The following is a 20023-nucleotide window of genomic DNA, read 5'->3' as shown; positions in this document are numbered from 1 at the left end:
GACCATAGATGTGTGGGTTTATTTCTGGGCTCTCTACTCTGTTCCATTGTTTGATGTTTTTGTTTTTCTTTTTTTTGCCAGTACCATGCTATTTTAATTACTGTAGTTTTTGTGACATAGTTTTAAATCACGTAGTGTGATACCTTCAGCTTTGTTCTTTCTGTTCATGATTGCTTTGGTTACTTATTTATTTTTGTTGTAGTTCCATATGAATTTTAGAATTGTTTTTCTATTTCTATGAAAAATGACATTGGAATTCTGATATGTATTGCACTGGATCTGTAGATTGCTTTGGGTAGTATGGACATTTAAACAATATTAATTCTATAAACCCATGAACATGGTATATCTTTTCACTTATTTGTGTTATCTTCCATTTCTTTCTTTTTTTTTCTTTTTTTGGTGGCTGCCTTCTGTTTCTTTTATCAACATTTATAGTTTTCAATGTACAGGTATTTTACCTACTTGGTTAAATTTATTCTGAAGCATTTAAAATTTTTTGTTGCTATCATAAATGGTATTATTTTCTTGATATCTTTTTCAGTTTGTTGTTAGTATATGGAAATGCAACTGATTTTTGTGTATTGAGTTTAAATCCTGCAACTTTACTGTATTCATTTATTACAGGTTGAGTATCCCTAAGCTGATAATTTGAAATCCAAAATGTTCCAATCTGAAACTTTTTGAGCACAGACATGATGCCATAAGTGGAAAATTTCACATCTGACCTCATGTGATGGGTTGCAGTCAAAATGCAGGTGCACAACACAATTTATTTGGCATCTCCAAGGGAAAATAGATCAGCTTCCTTCAGTTGCAATATATCTTTTCTACACATGCCTAGATTTCTCCATGTAAGCATGTCCACAAAAGCTAATAAAATGGCACAGTGCAGGCTGGGTGTGACATGGCAGGTTTCCCACAATGTTCCACACGGGGCCGAGACCTATGAGCATTACTCACTATGTTGTTTTGCTTATTCTCTGCTCTGTGGTGTAAAGATATTGTGAAAATGTCAGAAAGGTCTGCAGATACCCAAATGGGTAACAGTGGTAAGAAAAGAGGAAGCTTTTATGTCTGTGTATAGCATAGAAAGTCAAGCTGTTGGAGAAACTGGACAGCAGTGTAAGTGAAACATCTTCAGAAGACTATATTGTAGAAATGATAACCATATATAAACTGAAAAAACAGAAGGATAAACTGCTGAAGTTCTATGCTGAAAGTAACGAACAGAAGTTAATGAAAAATAGAAAAACACTGCATAAAGATAAAAATGAAGATCTCAATTTGTATTGAAAGAGCAGACCCATCAGTGTCACAGTGAGTACANCCATTTCTTTCTTTTTTTTTCTTTTTTTGGTGGCTGCCTTCTGTTTCTTTTATCAACATTTTATAGTTTTCAATGTACAGGTATTTTACCTACTTGGTTAAATTTATTCTGAAGCATTTTAAATTTTTTGTTGCTATCATAAATGGTATTTTCTTGATATCTTTTTCAGTTTGTTGTCAGTATATAGAAATGCTACTGATTTTTGTGTATTGAGTTTAAATCCTGCAACTTTACTGTATTCATTTATTACAGGTTGAGTATCCCTAAGCTGATAATTTGAAATCCAAAATGTTCCAATCTGAAATTTTTTGAGCACAGACATGATGCCATAAGTGGAAAATTTCACATCTGACCTCATGTGATGGGTTGCAGTCAAAATGCAGGTGCACAATTTATTTGGCATCTCCAAGGGAAAATAGATCAGCCTCCTTCAGCTGCAATATATCTTTTCTACACATGCCTAGATTTCTCCATGTAAGCATGTCCACAAAAGCTAATAAAACGGAACAGTGCAGGCTGGGTGTGACATGGCAGGTTTCCCACAATGTTCCACACGGGGCCGAGACCTATGAGCATTACTCACTATGTTGTTTTGCTTATTCTCTGCTCTGTGGTGTAAAGATATTGTGAAAATGTCAGAAAGGTCTGCAGATACCCAAATGGGTAACAGTGGTAAGAAAAGAGGAAACATTTATGTCTGTGTATAGCATAGAAAGTCAAGCTGTTAGAGAAACTGGACAGCAGTGTAAGTGAAACATCTTCAGAAGACTATATTGTAGAAATGATCACCATATATAAACTGAAAAAACAGAAGGATAAACTGCTGAAGTTCTATGCTGAAAGTAACGAACAGAAGTTAACGAAAAATAGAAAAACACTGCATAAAGCTAAAAATGAAGATCTCAATTTGTATTGAAAGAGCAGACCCATCAGTGTCACAGTGAGTACAGACCACTTAATGGTGTGCTGATTGTGAAACAAGCAAAGATCTATCAAGGTAAACTGAAAATTAAAGGAAACTATGAACATTCAACAGGCTGGTTGCAGAAATTTTTAAAAAGACACGACATTAAATTTTTAATATTTTGTTGTGATATAGCATCTGCTGATCACAAAGCAGTAGAGAAATTCATTAACGAGTTTGCCAAGGTCATCGCTGATGAAAATCTGATGCCAGAACAAATCTACAATGCTGATGAAACATTCATTTTTTTTGGTGTTATTGCCCCAGAAAGACACTGACTAGAGCTGATGAGACAGTCTCTGCAGGAATTAAGGATGCCAAGGACAGAATAACTGTGCCGGGATTTGCTAAGACAGCAGGCATGTGTAAGTGTAAACTTTGCTCTGACAGGCAAAGGCTTGTACCCTCACTGTTTTTAAGGAGTAAATTTCTTACCAGTCCATTATTATGCTAACAAAAAGGCATGTATCACCAAGGGTGTCTTTTCTGACTGGTTTCACAAACATTTTGTACCACTGGTTTGTGCTCACTGCGGGGAAGCTTGAGGACAACTGCAAGCTTTTGTTACTCCTCGACAACTGTTGTGTTCATTTTCCAGCTGAAATTTTCATCAAAAATAAGGTTTATGCCATGTAATTTCCCCCAAATGTGACTTCATTAATTTAGTCATGTGACCAGCGTATCCTTAGATCAATGAAGAATAGACATATAAACACTTTCTTGAACAGCATGCGAGCAGCAGTGAACAGAGGCACAGGTGTGGAAGGTTTTCAGAAGGAGTTTAGCATGAAGGATGCTGTACAGTCTGTTGCCAACACTTGGAACACAGTGACTTAAGACAAGATTGTGTGAGACTGATACAACTTCTGGCCTGCAACTATGTTCAGTGACGATGATAAACAGGGAATTGACTTTGAAGGGTTCTGTACATCAAGTGAGAAAAAAAGTCTGACCTATTTACATATGCACATCACTTTTTGGCATTATTGCTCCAGAAAGGCACTGACTACAGCTGATGAGACAGCTTCTACAGGAACCAAGGATGCCAAGGAGAGAATAACCCTGCTGGGATGTGCTAATCCATCCGGCACGCATAGTGTAAACTTGCTATGACAGGCAAAGCTTGCATCCTTGCTGTTTTCTAGGAGCAAATTTCTTACCAGTCCTTATTTTGCTAACCAAAAGGCGTGGATCATCAGGGACGTCTTTTCTGACTGGTTTCACAAACATTTTGTACCACTGGTTTGTGCTCACTGCGGGGAAGCTTGAGGACAACTGCAAGCTTTTGTTACTCCTCGACAACTGTTGTGTTCATTTTCCAGCTGAAATTTTCATCAAAAATAAGGTTTATGCCATGTAATTTCCCCCAAATGTGACTTCATTAATTTAGTCATGTGACCAGCGTATCCTTAGATCAATGAAGAATAGACATATAAACACTTTCTTGAACAGCATGCGAGCAGCAGTGAACAGAGGCACAGGTGTGGAAGGTTTTCAGAAGGAGTTTAGCATGAAGGATGCTGTACAGTCTGTTGCCAACACTTGGAACACAGTGACTTAAGACAAGATTGTGTGAGACTGATACAACTTCTGGCCTGCAACTATGTTCAGTGACGATGATAAACAGGGAATTGACTTTGAAGGGTTATGTACATCAAGTGAGAAAAAAAGTCTGACCTATTTACATATGCAAAAAATATACCTTCAGANTCCATTATTATGCTAACAAAAAGGCATGTATCACCAAGGGTGTCTTTTCTGACTGGTTTCACAAACATTTTGTACCACTGGTTTGTGCTCACTGCGGGGCAGCTTGAGGACAACTGCAAGCTTTTGTTATTCCTCGACAACTGTTGTGTTCATTTTCCAGCTGAAATTTTCATCAAAAATAAGGTTTATGCCATGTAATTTCCCCCAAATGTGACTTCATTAATTTAGTCATGTGACCAGCGTATCCTTAGATCAATGAAGAATAGACATATAAACACTTTCTTGAACAGCATGCGAGCAGCAGTGAACAGAGGCACAGGTGTGGAAGGTTTTCAGAAGGAGTTTAGCATGAAGGATGCTGTACAGTCTGTTGCCAACACTTGGAACACAGTGACTTAAGACACGATTGTGTGAGACTGATACAACTTCTGGCCTGCAACTATGTTCAGTGACGATGATAAACAGGGAATTGACTTTGAAGGGTTATGTACATCAAGTGAGAAAAAAAGTCTGACCTATTTACATATGCAAAAAATATACCTTCAGAGGCTGTCAGTAAGCTGAAAGAAGTGAAGTTCGAAGCAGTTTTTAACATCAATGAGGCTCCAGATGTTCACTTAATTGACCAGTGGTGAAATAGACAAAATTGTCCTGAATCAAGGTGATCATGATAAGAGTGATGGTGAAGATGACATTGTTAACACTGCAGAAAAAGGGCCTATAAGCAACGTGATGAAAATGTGTGATGGGCCTATTGAAGGACCACAGCAGCGTGCAGTCATAGCACAAGAAATCCTGTCAATTTATAAAATCAAAGAGGGGCTTCCAAGACAAAAACCATCATTAATTAGGCAGATGACTTTGGAGGAAACATTTTAAAGAGCCATCCAGCAGAATGCCTCCTCACCCCTAGAAGACCCACTTCCTTGTCCCTCAACTGCTTCTAATGTTTCTTCTCACTTAAAAAAATAAATACAGTGTACAATAACCTCTTAATCAAAACACAGCACTGTAGTGGAGACAAAGAGCCTACCATTATTTGTTGCTGCTGTTGTTTAATAGCTGATAATGGCATTCTGGTGATGATCTTGTGTTGTGGCTTAGTTACCCCGAACACATTATTTTTTCACTGTATTAATGGTATGTCCTATTTTTTCCTGTTAAGTACATATGTGTGAATAATTGTGAGAAAATGATTGCTTTTCAGTAGTATATAAATTCAGAGTCAGGAATGATGGTGATACCAAACAACCGTAGATTGTTCACATGGGTGACAGATTGTGACACCTTTGCTTTCTGATGGCTACATATGTGTGAATAATTGTGAGAAAATGATTGCTTTTCAGTAGTATATAAATTCAGAGTCTGGAATGGTGGTGATACCAAACAACCGTAGATTGTTCACATGGGTGACAGATTGTGACACCTTTGCTTTCTGATGGCTCATGGTACAAAAGTTCTGTTTCATGAACAAAATTATTAAAAATATTGTATAAAATTACCTACAGGCTATGTGTACAAGTTGTATATAAAACATAAATGCATTTCATGTATAGATGTGGGTCCTATCCCCCAAGATATCTCATTATGTATATGCAGATACCCCAAAATCCAAAAAAATCTGAAATGCAGAACACTTCTGGTCCCAAGTATTCCAGATAAGAGTTATTCAGCCTGTAGTTCTAACGGTTTTTGGTGGAGTCTTCAGAGTTTTCTATACATAAGATCAATTCGTCAGCAAAAATTGACGGTATCACTTCTTCTTTTCCTATTTCGATGTCTTTTATTTGCTTGCTTGCTTGCCTAATTACTCTGGCAAAAACTTCCAATACTATGTTGAATAGAAGTGGCAAGGGTGGGCAACTTTATCTTGTTCCGGATCTTAGAGGAAAGGCCTTCAATTTTTCACTGTTGAGTATCGTGTTAGCTGTGGGCTTCTCATGTATTGCCTTTATTGTGTTGAAATACTTTCCTTCTATACCTAATTTGGTGAATTTTTACTGTGAAAAGATGTTGAATTTTGTCATCTAATGAAATAATCATGATTTTTGTCCTTCATTCTGTTAATGTGATGTATCGTGTTTATTGATTTGCATACATTGAGCCATCCTTGCAGCCCAGGGATAAATCCCACTTGATCATGGTGGATGATCCTTTCAATGTGCTGTTGAATTCAGTTCCCCAGTATTTTTTTTTTTTTAGGAATTTTTCATCTATGTTTATTAAGGATATTGATCTGAAATTTTCTTTGTTTGTAATGTCCTTGCCTGGCTTTGGTATCAGAGTGATGCTGGCCTCATAAAGATAGTTTGGAAGTATGTGGTTCTGACAACATCAAAGTCCAGAATTTGTTCCCCGTACTAACCAGATCCCCCCTCCCAAAAAAAAAAATTTGGAACTATTCCCTTCTCTTCAACTTTTTGGAAGAGTTTGGGAAGGATTGCTATTAGTTCTTGAAATGTTTGGTAGAATTCAGCAGTGAAACCATCAGGTCCTGGGTGTTTCTTTGATGGAAGACTTTTCACTACTGATTCAATCTCCAATGTTATTCGTCTGTTCAGAGTTTCTATATCTTCATGATTCTGTCTTGGTAAGTTGCACATGTCTAGGAATTTCTTCTAGGTTATCCAATTTGTTGGTGTATAAGTGTTCATAATAATCTTTTATGATCCTTTATATTTTTGTGGTACCAGTTGTAACGCCTCCTCTTTCATTTCTGTTTTGATTTATTTGAGTGTTCTCTTATTTTTTCTTAGTCTAGCTAAAGGTTTGTCAATTTTGCTTATCTTTTAAAAAAACCAACTCAGTTTCATGGATTTTTTTGTATTGTTTTATAGTCTATATTTCATTTATTTTTGCTCTTATCTTTACTATTTCCCTCCTTCTGCTAACTTTGGGTTTAATTTTTTCTTCTTTTTCTAGTTCCTTGAAGTGTAATGTTAGGCTTTTTATTTGAGATCATTCTTCTTTTTTGATGTGAGCATTTATTGCTATACATTTTTCTCTCAGAACTGCTTTTACTGTATCCCATAAGTTTTGGTATGTTGTGTTTCCATTTTCATTTGTCTCCAGACAGTTTTTAATTTCCCTTAAAATTTTTTCAACAACCTATTGATCGTTCAAGAGCATGTTGTTTAATTTCTGTGTATTTGTGAATTTTCTGAAATTCCTCTTGTTATTGATTTCTAGCTTCATACAATTGTGGTCAGAAAAGATATTTGATATAATGTTAATCTTCTTAAATTTGGTGAGGCTTGTTTTGTGCCTTAACATGTCATTTATCCTGGAGAATGTTTCCTGTGTGCTTGAGGAGAATGTGTATTTTGTTGCTGTTGGATGGAATGTTCTGCTATGTCTGTAAGGTCCATTTGGTCTAAAGTATTGTTCAATCCAATGTTTACTTATTGATTTTCAGCTGGATGATCTGTTCATTTTTGAAAGTAGGGTATTGAATCCCCTTAACATTATTATTTTGCAATAATTCTTTAATATTTGTTTTATGTATTTAGGTGCTCTGGTGTTGGGTGCCTGTGTATATGTTTACAATTGTCATGTCCTCTTAATAAATTGACTCCATCATTATTCAATGTCCTTTTTTGTCTCTTTTGACAGTTTTTTTTTTTTTTTTTCTTTTTTCGTGTCCGGCAACGGATCGCAACCCTCAGTGTCGCACCCGTACCGGACCGGGACCGGCAACGGAATCGCAACCCTCGGTGTTGCGCCCGCACCTTGCTCAGCCAGTGAGCGGGAACCAGTCTGTATGTGGGATCCGAACCCTCAGCGGGAGTGCCACCGCGCTCCCAAGCAGCGCACTGTAGCAGTGCACCACCGGGCCAGCCCCTCTTTTGACAGTTTTTGACTTAGTCTATGTTATGTGATATAAGTATAGCTACCACTGCTCTCTTTTGATTTTCATTTGCATGGAATATCTTTTTTCATTTCTTTACTTTCAGTCTGTGTGTCCTTAAAAGTGAAGTGAGTCTCTTGTAGGTATCATATAGTTGGGTCTTGTTTTTTTATTCATTCAGTTACTATTTATCTTTTTATTTGAGAATTTAATCTATTTATACTTAAGGTAATTATTTTTAAGTAAGAACTTACCACTGCTACTTCGTTAGTTGTTTTATGGCTGTTTTGTAAATACTTTCTTTCTTCCTCTCTTGCTGTCTTCCTTTCTGCTTTGATGGTTTTCTGTAGTGGTATGCTTTGAATTCTTTCTATTTTTCTTTTGTGTTTCTGCTAAAGATTGCTGCTTTGTGGTTACCATGAGGCTTACATAGAACATCTTGTACTTAACAACTTAACTTTGATTGCATAGAACAACGATATACTTTTGCTCCCTATGCACATTTTATGTTTTTGCTGACAGAATTTACATCATTTTGTAATGTGTATCCCTTGACAATTTATTTTAGCTATAGTTGCTATTAATAATTTTGTCTTTTAACTGTCATACTAGGGATAAAATTGCCTTATACACCATTGTTACAGTTATAAAGTATTCTAAACATGGGCCTGCTTTACTTATACCATTGATTTTTGTGGTTTTATATGTTTCATGTTATCAATAGCTCTTTGTTCAAGTTTGAAGAACTCCCTTTAGTAATTTAGCAATTCCCTTTAGTAATTCCTGTAAGGCAAGTCTAGTGGTGGTGAACTCCCTTAGCTTTTGTTTGGGAAAGTTTTTATTTCTCCTTCATTTCTGAAAGACAGCTTTGCTTGATAAAGTATTCTTGGTTGGCAGGTTTTTTCCTTCAGCGCTTTGAATATTTCATCCTACCCTCTCCTGGTGTGCAAGGCTTCTACTGAGAAACCTGCAGGTTATCATATTGGCACTCCTTTGTAGGTGATGTGTCTTTTATTTCTTGCTGCTCTCAGAATTTTTTCTTTGTCTTCAATTTTTGACGAATTGATCTACGTGTCTTGATTTATTTATGATTTGTTGATTGATTTATGTGTACTCCTCTTTGGACTGAATTTGATCAAATTTGATTGGCAGGGGATATATGAGAACTCTCTGTGCTTTCCTCTCAATTCTGTTGTACCTAAAACTGCCCTAAAAATAAAGTCTATAAATAAAGTCAATAAATAAATAAGTAAGTAAATAACAATTACTCAACTAGGAGCACTGTCTCTACAAGGATCCTAGGATGCTCTGGTGCCCAGCAGGTAGCCTGGAAGGGGACGTTTAGATTCTCCTCATCCACACAGATGACACATCTCCTTCTAATTTCCCTTTGATTTATCTTTGCTCCTGTTCCTCCCACACCTTGTTCCTATTTTGCCCAGGCCCTGACCTAGCAGCCAAGGATAGTAGAGATGAGAGGAAGAAAAAGAGGAAATGGAGGAGGAGGGGGAGGAGGATCCTGGGCTGAGGACAACAGTTGTTTATCACAGAACTCTCACAGAGAACAAAAATGGCTCTTCTCAGCAACCAACAAAAAGAGAGACTGTAATGGAAATGAAAAAAATTGTATAATAGAATGTAAAAGCAGGAATAACCTTCTTTGTGCTTCATTTTCGTGGCCTCAAATCAAGCCGACCTGCTCTCCAAAGACTCATGCCTCCCTCATCCCTCCCATCCCCACTCATAACTCCATTTGGCTCTGTCTGGAGTCCCAGTGAACTGAAACCCTGCAAAGGATGCAGGAGCTTTGGGGCCCTCAGCACATAAAGGCTTGTGCCAGAAAGTGTACCTGTGCTTATTTTCAAAGTTCTGTTGCATCTCAGCACAGCGGAGATCCATTTCACTGGAGAGCTGAAAATGAGGACGGCATTAACAATACAGGCTTGAGGACCCCAGCCCCACTCTGATCTGCATCTTCTGAGAAGCCTTCCCATCCACCAGGTAGACCCCCTCCCCACGCCTCTCCCAATGCATGAGTTTGAGAATGTGTTCTGCAGTGCCAGACGGCATGTCATTATGGAGGGAAAGAAACAACTCGTGCATTGGTCTGTGTTGTTTTGTATTTAAACAGTTCATAATGTTGGTGCATGGAAACCATCCCTTTCACTGACTGGTTTTTGTGGGTGGGTCTGGTCTCCTCATTTTGACATAGATCTCTTTGTAAAATCATGGCTTTTGGATTCTTGGATATATAATTCGTTTAAGCAATCATTTATTAAGCAAAGGGCTTGGCCCAGAAGAGCCAAATAGGACTAAGACTCAGATCTTGCCTTCATGGAACTTAAAATCTAGTGTTAATCTATTCTTGTTGACAGCATATTTGGGTTCTAGCAAACAGGATTTACTCACTTTCAGGTGATCCTCCATTATTACAGATCAGATCCTCTGACCAGTGTCTCAGGAGGAATGGACACTCCAAAACCAGTCAGTGCTCACTGTCAGGTAAGATAAGGGTTCAGGGCTTGTCCCTCTCTGACTGCCAGGAGGAGCCAGGGACTGCCTGGTACAACCAAGTGGTCAGCCCTAGCCACTCAAATGGAGATCAGCACAATGACATCCAATACTCCTCCCCTCCACAGAGTCACACAATAAATTGGGTGTGCACAGTGGGAGTATTTTCAGGATCACAATCTAGGGGCCTTCCATGGAAATAGTCTCTAAACATATCTTCAGCAAGGCCTGTGCTTATAAGTCAAAATATGCATTTTTCCCAATGACCCACCACTGTTGAGCTGTCACTTTATGCAAATTATTTAACTTCTGTGAGCCTCAATTTCCTTTCTACAGGAGACCATTAACCTGGCAGGGTTTTCAGATAAACAAGGTAATGAATCAGTCGTGGGGGAGGCCTCAGCCTGAGTCATAAGCTGGGTCACTATAGGATTCAGACATGTCTGGATATATCAGAGGGTCCTGCTGGGAAGCAGAGCCTTACAAGTGGATTTCAGTAACACTAGGGAGGATTTCTGAGCACTAGGGAGGATTTCTGGTCTATCACTCCAGCTTTGGCCACCAGGCACAACTGCTTGAGGTGGTAGGGAAAGAATCACGATGAAACAGATGTAAAATCTAAAGAAGTGTGTGACTAAAATCTCCAGAAAGCACAAAGAGTGCAAATTTAGCAGATTTTGAAGTGTGGGTATTGACAGTTTTAACAGTAACAGAGAGTGGGCACTGGAAGCTTTCAGGAAGCTTCTGAGCAACGCTGAAAGGATCCACCAAACTGGTGTCTCACAAGCTCCGAAGCTTAGCTCACCACAAAGGCCAGACAGGAAATGACCAGTGCCCCCTAGTGTGGAGAGGACAGTGTCACTGCACACACAGGAAGCATCTGGAGAACTCCCAGAAATGGATGAGTTAGGCCTTGAGGAGAGATTTGAATTCTGGCAATTAGGCATGAGGATGGATTCAGAAAAATACTGCTGGGTGACACAGTCCTATCTTCAGAGTCCTGTTGCTTGGACAACGTGGGTCACATAAGTAAAGTACGTAGGTGACCTGAAAATATTAGTCTTGCACTACCCTAGTCTTCTTCATGGGTGATAAAGATGTTGGCTAACACGAGGATCACTCACCAATTTCTGGGCAGACTTGTGATCTCGATTCATTTGCTCTATTATTGCTGTCAGCTCTGAGATCTGCTCTTCTAGGTCAGAAATGATATTGGTCCTGTGGGACAAGTAATTCTTCTATGATCCAGAGAGCTTGTCATTCCATGCCAGCTAGGCCCCTGAGCATGACTGACTCACCTGGTGAGAGCCAGACCAGGTTCTGTGCCTGCTTCATCGTTATGGGGTGGAAGGATGGAGGGGTGGTCTTGGAGAAGGCATTTTACAGTAGGGTGGTTGGGCCTCAGATCGGGCCTTTTGGGTAAGACAGCCAAAAGTGAGAAAGGTGGTTTGGTGCCCATTGAGTAGAAGGGAAATAGGAGTATGTCAGACATTTATTAGGGTTTGAGCTTGATTTGATAATGATAGTTGAAATGGAAGAGGGAGAAGTTCAGAGGATTAGGAAATGAGAGGGTGGAGAGAATTTAAGAGTGTGACTTTCAGAGCAGATAATGGTTTTCTGTGTTTCTGGGTCTGGGGTCGCCATGATATCTGTAGATTATTTATCTCTATCTGGTTGAGCCGGAGTGGACAGGGTGGCAGGTAGTGCTACATGCAACGGAGCTGAGAGGAGGTCCTCAATTCAAAAGACTTTGGCCCCTTTGGCTAATCATCCTCCCTATACAATCAGGCACAGGGAGAATGTGGGGTGAGAAAATAAGAGAGAAGACATAGGAGGAGAGAGTGTCAGGATATGAGAAAGACGAAAGGGCATGAGAAAGTCGAGTAATAGGAAGACCCTGGTTTTTAGACACAATCTTCATTATAAACAATATTCACAGCTTTTCCAGGGAATAAAACGAGCATGGGCTATTGTGTTTTATTATGCTGGTGACATACAACTGGTGACAACCTTCTCATGAGGCCATGAGTGGGTGCTAGCTTCAGGATGGGTACGTGACCCATTCATTCTCTTCCTGCAGAGGGTCATGAATGCAGGGAAAAGAAGACAGAGGCTGAATGTCCCCACTAATTGGGGGACATTCCCACTAATTGGTGGGATGACAGGGATTTGGGTCTGGCTTCTCTGAGCCAGGTCAGGTTAGGGCCTGGCCTTGCTTGACTTGGGGGCCTTTCAGCCTCATCCCCAATCTGAATCCCTTCCCAGAGGTAACCACTGCTCACAGTTTGGTTGTGTCCTTTCTGCATGCTAACAGATAGGTAGGTGGTTTTGTGTATGTGTGTGTGATCTGTTGTTGTTCTTGGTCTTTTAGATTTCTGTATTGAAAAGATAGTTCTCATAGCAAATTAAAGCCCGAAGGAAGAGACACTTGGAATGCTGTTCAGTAGAGCAGGTGAGAAGTAAGATGCTGAACTACGGTAGAGCGTGGGAAGGAGAAGACAGGAGAGATTTAGGGGGTAGAATTAAAAGACGTGGGGGCAGACATGACCTGGCACTGGAGTAGTGGGGGCTTGACTGACAGGATGGTGTGTGCTCAGTGACAGACGGAGCCGGGTTGGAACCTTCCATGCTGCATGTCCCAGAGGCAGAACTGAGTAGTATTTTTGGAAACAGTGAAAAAGAGATGTGTACTCCAGCCTCCCAGAAACCCCATGCCCCAAATTCAGGCTGTTCTACGAATGTTTGGTGTGTTCCTCACCCTCAGGAGCATATTAATTGCTCTTCTTTAGCATAGATCACACTACTCCCAACCGGTTTCCAGGTCAGCTGCCTGACTCCATCTTTATCCTGCCCCTAAAATCCGCACATGAATGGGATCAGAGCAAAGAAAAGTGGGTGTGGAGAGCAGCAGCCTCAGGAAATGGGTGGGGAGGGAGGCGGACTTACAGCACCTTCACGGCAGGGACCGCCAGGGACCGTGTGGCCTGGTTCTGCATGTCGAGGGCTTGTCTCCGAGGCCATCTGGAGCCAGATGGGGGGATAGCTCTGAGGAGCTGGATGTTGGTCCAAAGACATTACCTAGAAATCTCTACTTTGTCCGCAATCTCTGATGGCAGCTGCTTTTTCCCGTTGAACATTTCGTCCCCCAAGGTGACGGAAATCTGCTCCCGATTCCGAATGAGTTGATAGCCAGGTGACACGTTGATCACTTCCTGGGCATCAAGGCAGAAGGAAAGATAAATTCTCAGACTTCGAGTGCTGAGATTTCTCTAATTCTTCTACTATTATCTTACCCACATCTTAAAGCAGAGACCTGAGATGACATTCCAGGGCCTAAGACCCTTCTCTGTCTTCCCCCATAATGGAGTTTGGACGTGTTGTCCCCTCCAAAACTCATGTGGAAATTTGATCCTCAATGTGGCAGTGCTGGAAAGTGATTGAGTCATGGGGGCGGATCCCTCATGAATGGATTAATGTTCTCCCTGGGGGAGGAGGGATTAATGAGTGAGTTCTCGCTCTATTAGTTCCCGCGAGAGCTCGTTGCTTAAAAAGACCCTGGCACCTTCTCTCTCTCTCTTGCTTCCTCTTGCCATGTAATCTGTTTGTACCCGCCGGCTGCTGCCACCTTCTGCCATAAGTAGAAGCAGCCTGAGGCCCGTGCCAGATGCAGCTGTCCCAGAATCGTAAGCCAAATAAACCTCTTTTTCTTATAAATTACTCAGTCCAAGTATTTCTGTCATAGCAACACAAAACGGACTAAAACACCCCATTTTCCACTTACCCTCATAGGTCTGAGATCCAATCCCAGCACTCAGTTGGCCCCTGCATGTCCCTAGAGGCCCCTCGAGCTCAACTCTGCCAAACCAAGCCGAGGACGCCCCACTCTGCACTCTGCCCCCTCAGCCTCTCCTCTGTGTTCTCCATTGTGGCCACGATTGTGGAAACCACTCGAGTGTTGGAATCAGACAGACCTGAGTTTACATCTGAGTTTAAACCCATCAGTAACTATTCAACATCTCTGTGTCTCAGTTTCCTCATCAGAAAAAGCGGATAATAACTCTTCCTCAAAGGGCTTTTGTAAGCCCCCAAAATAACACGTAAGAAAAATGACTAGCATGGTTGAAAAAAATGTAGTCGTTCTCCCCCCTCCCCCCACTAGCTGCCAAGTCAGAAACCTGGGCAGAACCACCTGCTGGCATGGACCAGATTGGAGCTTCTCGAGCTGTGCAGGTCACCCTGCAGCACATGAGTGCTGTTGTCTTTATCTCCTCCATGTCTACACCTCACCCTCTCCCCTCCACGCCCCTGCCCTGACATGGCCCAGGCCACCACCATCTTTCTCTTGGCCTCTCAAGACACCTTCCCGACTGGCCTCTCTGCCTTCAGTCTGGCTCCACCAAAGTTCATCATCCCCTCCATCTGGAGGGCAATTATGTTTTTGTTTTATTTTTCTTCTGACCATTAAAGGACTGCACAATCTTTGTTTAAGGAAAGGAAAAAAGGAAAACAGATAAAAACAGAAAATAGTAAAAAGTACCATTAGTATTCCACCAAAGAGTGTTTTTCTAAAATGTAGATCTTATGGGGTCTTGAGCGTGTGTCAGACCAGTAAAGGCCACTGGTCACTAAAAGGATTGGACCCATACTCCAGGCACATGTCATGATCCTCCTGGGTTTGGTCTCCATCTTTTTCTCGAGCACCCTCCTGCCCCTGCTCCCCTCTCGTGCCCGGACGGCCTCTTCCCCAGCATTTGTGGTTTCCCAAGTGTGGCAGATGGTTTCCTGCATCTGGGCATGAGCTGTCCCTGGCCTGGACTACTTATCAGTGTCTGGTTTCCCTGGGACACTCTGCACAAGGCAGCAGAGAGTGGCAATTAAATGCCCACTCTGGGGTGTGCCTGAGCCGAGTTCAAGTGGCAGTCGGCCACTTACCAGCCACGTGGAATGTGCAATAAAGACAGCGCCTCCTCCTAGGAGCACTGGGAGGATTCAACGATGTGCGTAAGGACGTGCGAAGGCCCGTGCTTGCACACAGTAGTGCTCTATACATGTCAGTCCCTCTGCCCTCTTCCCACTTTTACTCACACAAGGTGACTTAATGCTCTCCTCTTGCCTTCCCAAATGCATTTTCACTCTGTGAGGGAAAGACATGTTCAGAAAGCAGCCAAAGAGCAAAGAGAAGTTCAGATCTTAGGACCTGCTCCCTGACGCCGTCATTACCTGATTTCTACTCTCTGAGTTTGGTCACCTGACCTTCTTAGGGGGTCCCCGGGAGGCTGGGAAGCCACTGAAGCAGGGTCCCTGAGGGCCCCAAAGCTTGAGGTCTTATGAAAAGTCCCGACCAAGGAGGCAGAAGAGTTGTCCTCCTCATGATGTTGGGGCAACTTCTGTTTTGCAGGAGTGTAAGCCAGATAGAACCCCAATATAACCTCCCTGCAGCACGGCTCTGTGTGCCCGTGACACCTCCCTGTGCACACGCACTCGGTTCAGTGAATGGTGTCTAGCCCTTTTCACTGAAAAGTGAAATAGTCTACACAACCGAATGTTCCAGATAATGAAATGTATTCCATTAAGACAAAACATTTAGGTTTAATCTGTTTTTCATTCAAATCTTTATATATGCTATATACAAAATGAATAGCATGTGTGTGTGTGTGTGTGTGTGTATTCATATATACACAAAATGAATAACATATATAAAAAGTAAAATGAATAGTATATGTGTGTTTATAGACTGGCAATTTTAGGGAGTAATTATGTTAAATAGTATTGTTGCATAGTTTTTGCAAATTAAAAATAAAGAAAAGGAATCAGAAATTACTTTATCAATTAAAAATTCATAAAGAGGAATCAGAGTCTAGCACATAAAAATGTTTGCTTAAAGAACAGAGGAGCAGCCTCGTAACACCAACGTCAAGGGTTTGGATCACCGTCCTGGCCAGCGGCCAAACAAACAAAACAAAACAAAGGAGTCATACATAAAAAACCAGCTCCACAGCTGGAATAAACCTCTTAGCCGCTCTGGGCACTTTCACTCATCTGTGACAAGTGACATTTCTGGGATAACCTCTGTGGCCACTGCCAGATTGTGTCACCGACATCACTGCTTTGGATTCCTGCAGCTGCATGTCATCTGGTCCCCTCTGTCTGTCCTTGCCCTTTGCCCATTGTCAACGCGGCAGCCAGATCAGTCCTTTCAGGATGTAGGTTGGATCATGGCTCCTCCTCAGAAAGCTCTGATGGCTTCCCAGCCCTTCTGGGGTAAAAGCGAAGTCCTTACAGTGGCTGCAAGGGCCTTCACTGAATGAATTTCCTATCACTCTTCTAACAAACGACCACAAACTTAGTGGTTTTGAACAACACATTTATTATCTTATAGGCCCGGAGGCTCAGGTCTGAAATGGGTCTCGCTGGGCTAAAGTCAAGGTGTGGGCAAAGCTGCATTCCTTTGGAGGCTCTTGAGGAAAGTGCATTTTCTTGCCTTTTTCAGCTTCTAGAAGCTGCCCGCGTTCCTGGTGGCCTTTTCCTCCACCTTACCAGCCAGTGACCGCATCACTCCGACCTCTGCTTCTGTTGCCACCTCTCCTTCTCTGCCTCTGAAACTCTGACTCCCTCTTTCATGCGTAAGGACCTTGGTGATTAAATTGGGCCCTCCCGGACAATCCAGGAGAGGCTCTCCCTGTCCAGGTCAGTGGATTAGCAACCTCAGTTCTCCTTCAGCAAGTAACATAACATGTTCGCAGTCTCCAGGGATGGGGGCAGGGACGTCGTTGGGGGCCACTGTCCTGTGTACACACTCATCATCTCGTGACCTTCTCTGAGTTCCTCGCCCACCGCTCTCCCCTCACTCCCTCCACGCGTGCCATGCTGGCCTCTTTGCTTTCCCAGAAGCAAGTTCCCCCTCAGGGCCTTTAATCTGCTGTTCCCTTTGTGAGGAGGGCTTGCCCCAGACATCAGCGTGGCTTCCTGCTGCCACCTTTACACAGGGACTTGCCCTGACCTCTCTGCATAAAATAACAACCCCACTCTCATCCTCTACCCCTTTGCCTGCATTACTTTTCTCCTCAGCACTTGTCAACCTCGGATGTGTTAACCTGTGTAGGGTCACCTGCCCCTCTCCTCCCCACTAGCATGTAAGCTCCAGGAGAGCAGACACTTTATCGTGTTCACAGCTGTTTCCCCAGCACCTGAAATAGAGCCTAACAAATCGTCGGTGCTCAATAAATATTTTCCAAATAAATAAATAAATGGAATACAAAGATTCATGCAAAGACCCAAAACTAAGTTACACTTTTAACTTGTAAAATGTGAGTAGAAATTTTAATTTGTGATTTAAACAGAGATGCAGTCTACAGAGAAGCTTAGACACAGGAAAGTAATCAGCTAAAGAGTGAGTCTCCCCAGAAATACATGGGAGGCTTGCAAGGCTCTGTGCTTATGGCATACATTGAGCATTGGGCCTGTTCAGGGCAGGAAACAGCTATTGGGGGCATCCCGACTGAGAACACACTGCAGTGACTTTGGAAGCTGTGGGCACAGAGAACCACAGAGTCTATGTGCAGGGTCTGAGGCTTGGGGGAAATTATGGTGGATTCTGGCAATTCTCTGACATCCTTGTCAGCAATTAGTTCAAGTCAGGTAGGGCTGTGAAGACCAAGGGAGGAGATTATTTAATTCACATGCCTCAAAACATTTCTGACATGAAAGTACTTACTTCGGAATGACAACAGGTTTTGCTGTTGTTTGGAGGTAATTGTGTTGTTTTGAAGCTGGTGTAAGAGGAGTTAGCCTGAAAGTGAAAAATAAATAACTAAAAAGAGAAAATTAGAAATTCAGAAGGCTGTTCTAACAGTCCCAGATTAAATACATTCCCACGGTGGCCCCAAGTTGGAATATAAGCTCTGACAAGTGGAATCTTTAAAATCTGATGCCTTTAAAATGTCAGGTCCAAGGCCTTGGCACTTGTTCACTGTCTCAGGAAGTCCAGGGGGTTAGCAGCAGAGCTTGTCCCCCAGTTCCTGAAGCTCTTGGTCCCACGTGGAGGAGGCAGCTGCCATCAAAGCACTTTGGTTGGAAGTTGCACTTTCCCTGTGGTACCAACGCTAAGTCTTCCTCATTTAAAATGACACTAAGCCCAGGCAGGACCAGCAAGATCAGAGTGCAGCCAACTGGCTGGCAGGGAGCACTGGCTAGAGCCAGGCTTTCTGGTTCACTGGGGTTTTTCTGCCAAGCTTCTGTTTTGGAATCTGGTGAGAGAAAGAAGCCTACAAATGGAACCCAAACCCCCTGCACCTACCCCATCCCAGATGATCCTTACTTGGACCTCCTTATGGAGGGCTTCCTTGGTGGCTGAGGGGTCTTGATTAGCTTCCGTGGTCCCAAGTTCCAGGGGTCCCAGCAGGTACAGTAGATGAGAGGGTTTGGGTACATGGCCCAAGGTCAAGGGCAGTCTTGGCTGCCAGGTCAGGAAGCTCTTTCTGAAATGGAAAAACAACAGCAGAGAGTTAAACCATTTAGAATCAAAGCAAAACTACTTAGAGACAAATTGGGAAGGACCAAGGGAAGGGCGAAAGAACAATGGTGGATTCCAGAAGCTGTTGATCTGGTGCAGGGTCTTGAATATAGAATAACACCTCACTCCTTGCTGCCCGGTAGGCTGGACTTGAACTATGTGTGGCACAGAGCAATTTTTAAAAATGTATCTATGTGTACAGACCTAGAGGTTTGTGGGAAATTACCCAAATGTGTACCAAATGGTCATAAATAGTACCCACCGCAATTTAAAATTTTCCATAATTGAGTGCTTACTGTGACCCATGTACACGATTAAGTGTTTTTTTATTGTGATCCCAGTTTTACATTTGAGGATACTGAGGCCGAGAGAGGTCACAGAGGTAGCAAGTTGCAGAACTGGGGACAAACACTAGTCTACGTGACTCCTAAGCCCCTGCTCTTCCGTCAGGCCACGCCAGCTCTCACTGAAGTGAAGAGAAGTCCCCACAGCAGGTCCTGCACAAAACTTCCTGGAAATGGCCTCTGTTATTCAAACTACAGTACAAGTGAATCTACCACTTTCTCATTCCCGGTCACCTACCTGAATTACACGGAGGAAACTCTTCTTTCCTGGCTCTGCAAAAACAAACCCCTATTGTGAGAATCTTCATGAAAGACGGGTAAGATAAACAGGCAGGCTCGACTACACTTTTTTTTCCCCTAGAACTCCACTAAGATGAGAGCACAGGATTAAAAGAGCTTTAATTCCATAAGAACAATAAGATGGGAGAGGAGGCAATACCGCACAAGGGACATCAGGATGTGTTTAGCATCATAACCAGGGCCCTCGCCACTGTGGCCTATGTGCCTGTAAGGGGGATGAACGAGAGGTAGCCAATTCACACATCAAAGGTCCCCAAAGACTCAGGACTTGGAACTGGTAGACTCTCTGAGGATAACGATAGGCAGTTGACAGATCTGTTGGAGCACGTGGTAAGATGAATAATTTCCCCTCCCTACCCCCACCTGCAAACATGTCCATATCTTAATCCCTGGAGCCTGGCAGTGTGTTACTTTATGTGGCAAAAGGTACTTTGCGGCCGTGATTAAATTAAAGATCTTGAGACCCTTCTCAAGATCTGGGGAAATCATCCTGGATTGTAAGAGT

At 42.2% G+C, this 20023-nt stretch overlaps 1 protein-coding gene across 1 annotated transcript in view; it reads right to left on the bottom strand.

Annotated features, from left to right (window-relative positions):
• ALS2CR12 (amyotrophic lateral sclerosis 2 (juvenile) chromosome region, candidate 12) overlaps nucleotides 1-19696 on the bottom strand; it is a 36269-nt gene extending 16573 nt beyond the window's left edge. The window contains exons 1-7 of the mRNA XM_008581650.1: nucleotides 19658-19696; nucleotides 18680-18839; nucleotides 18077-18151; nucleotides 15448-15496; nucleotides 13441-13574; nucleotides 11487-11580; nucleotides 9701-9762 (exon numbers count right to left, since the gene is read on the bottom strand). Coding sequence (XP_008579872.1) covers nucleotides 9701-9762; nucleotides 11487-11580; nucleotides 13441-13574; nucleotides 15448-15496; nucleotides 18077-18151; nucleotides 18680-18792 — 527 coding nt within the window. The 5' untranslated portion in view covers nucleotides 18793-18839; nucleotides 19658-19696. The remainder of the gene's footprint in view (nucleotides 1-9700; nucleotides 9763-11486; nucleotides 11581-13440; nucleotides 13575-15447; nucleotides 15497-18076; nucleotides 18152-18679; nucleotides 18840-19657) is intronic.
• Nucleotides 19697-20023: the final 327 nt, after the last annotated feature.

Source organism: Galeopterus variegatus, unplaced genomic scaffold (genome assembly GCF_000696425.1).
Source record: "Galeopterus variegatus unplaced genomic scaffold, G_variegatus-3.0.2 Scaffold2425, whole genome shotgun sequence".
Lineage (NCBI taxonomy): Eukaryota > Metazoa > Chordata > Mammalia > Dermoptera > Cynocephalidae > Galeopterus > Galeopterus variegatus.
Note: the sequence above shows the minus strand (reverse complement) of the source record. Positions and strands in the feature narration are given on the sequence as shown.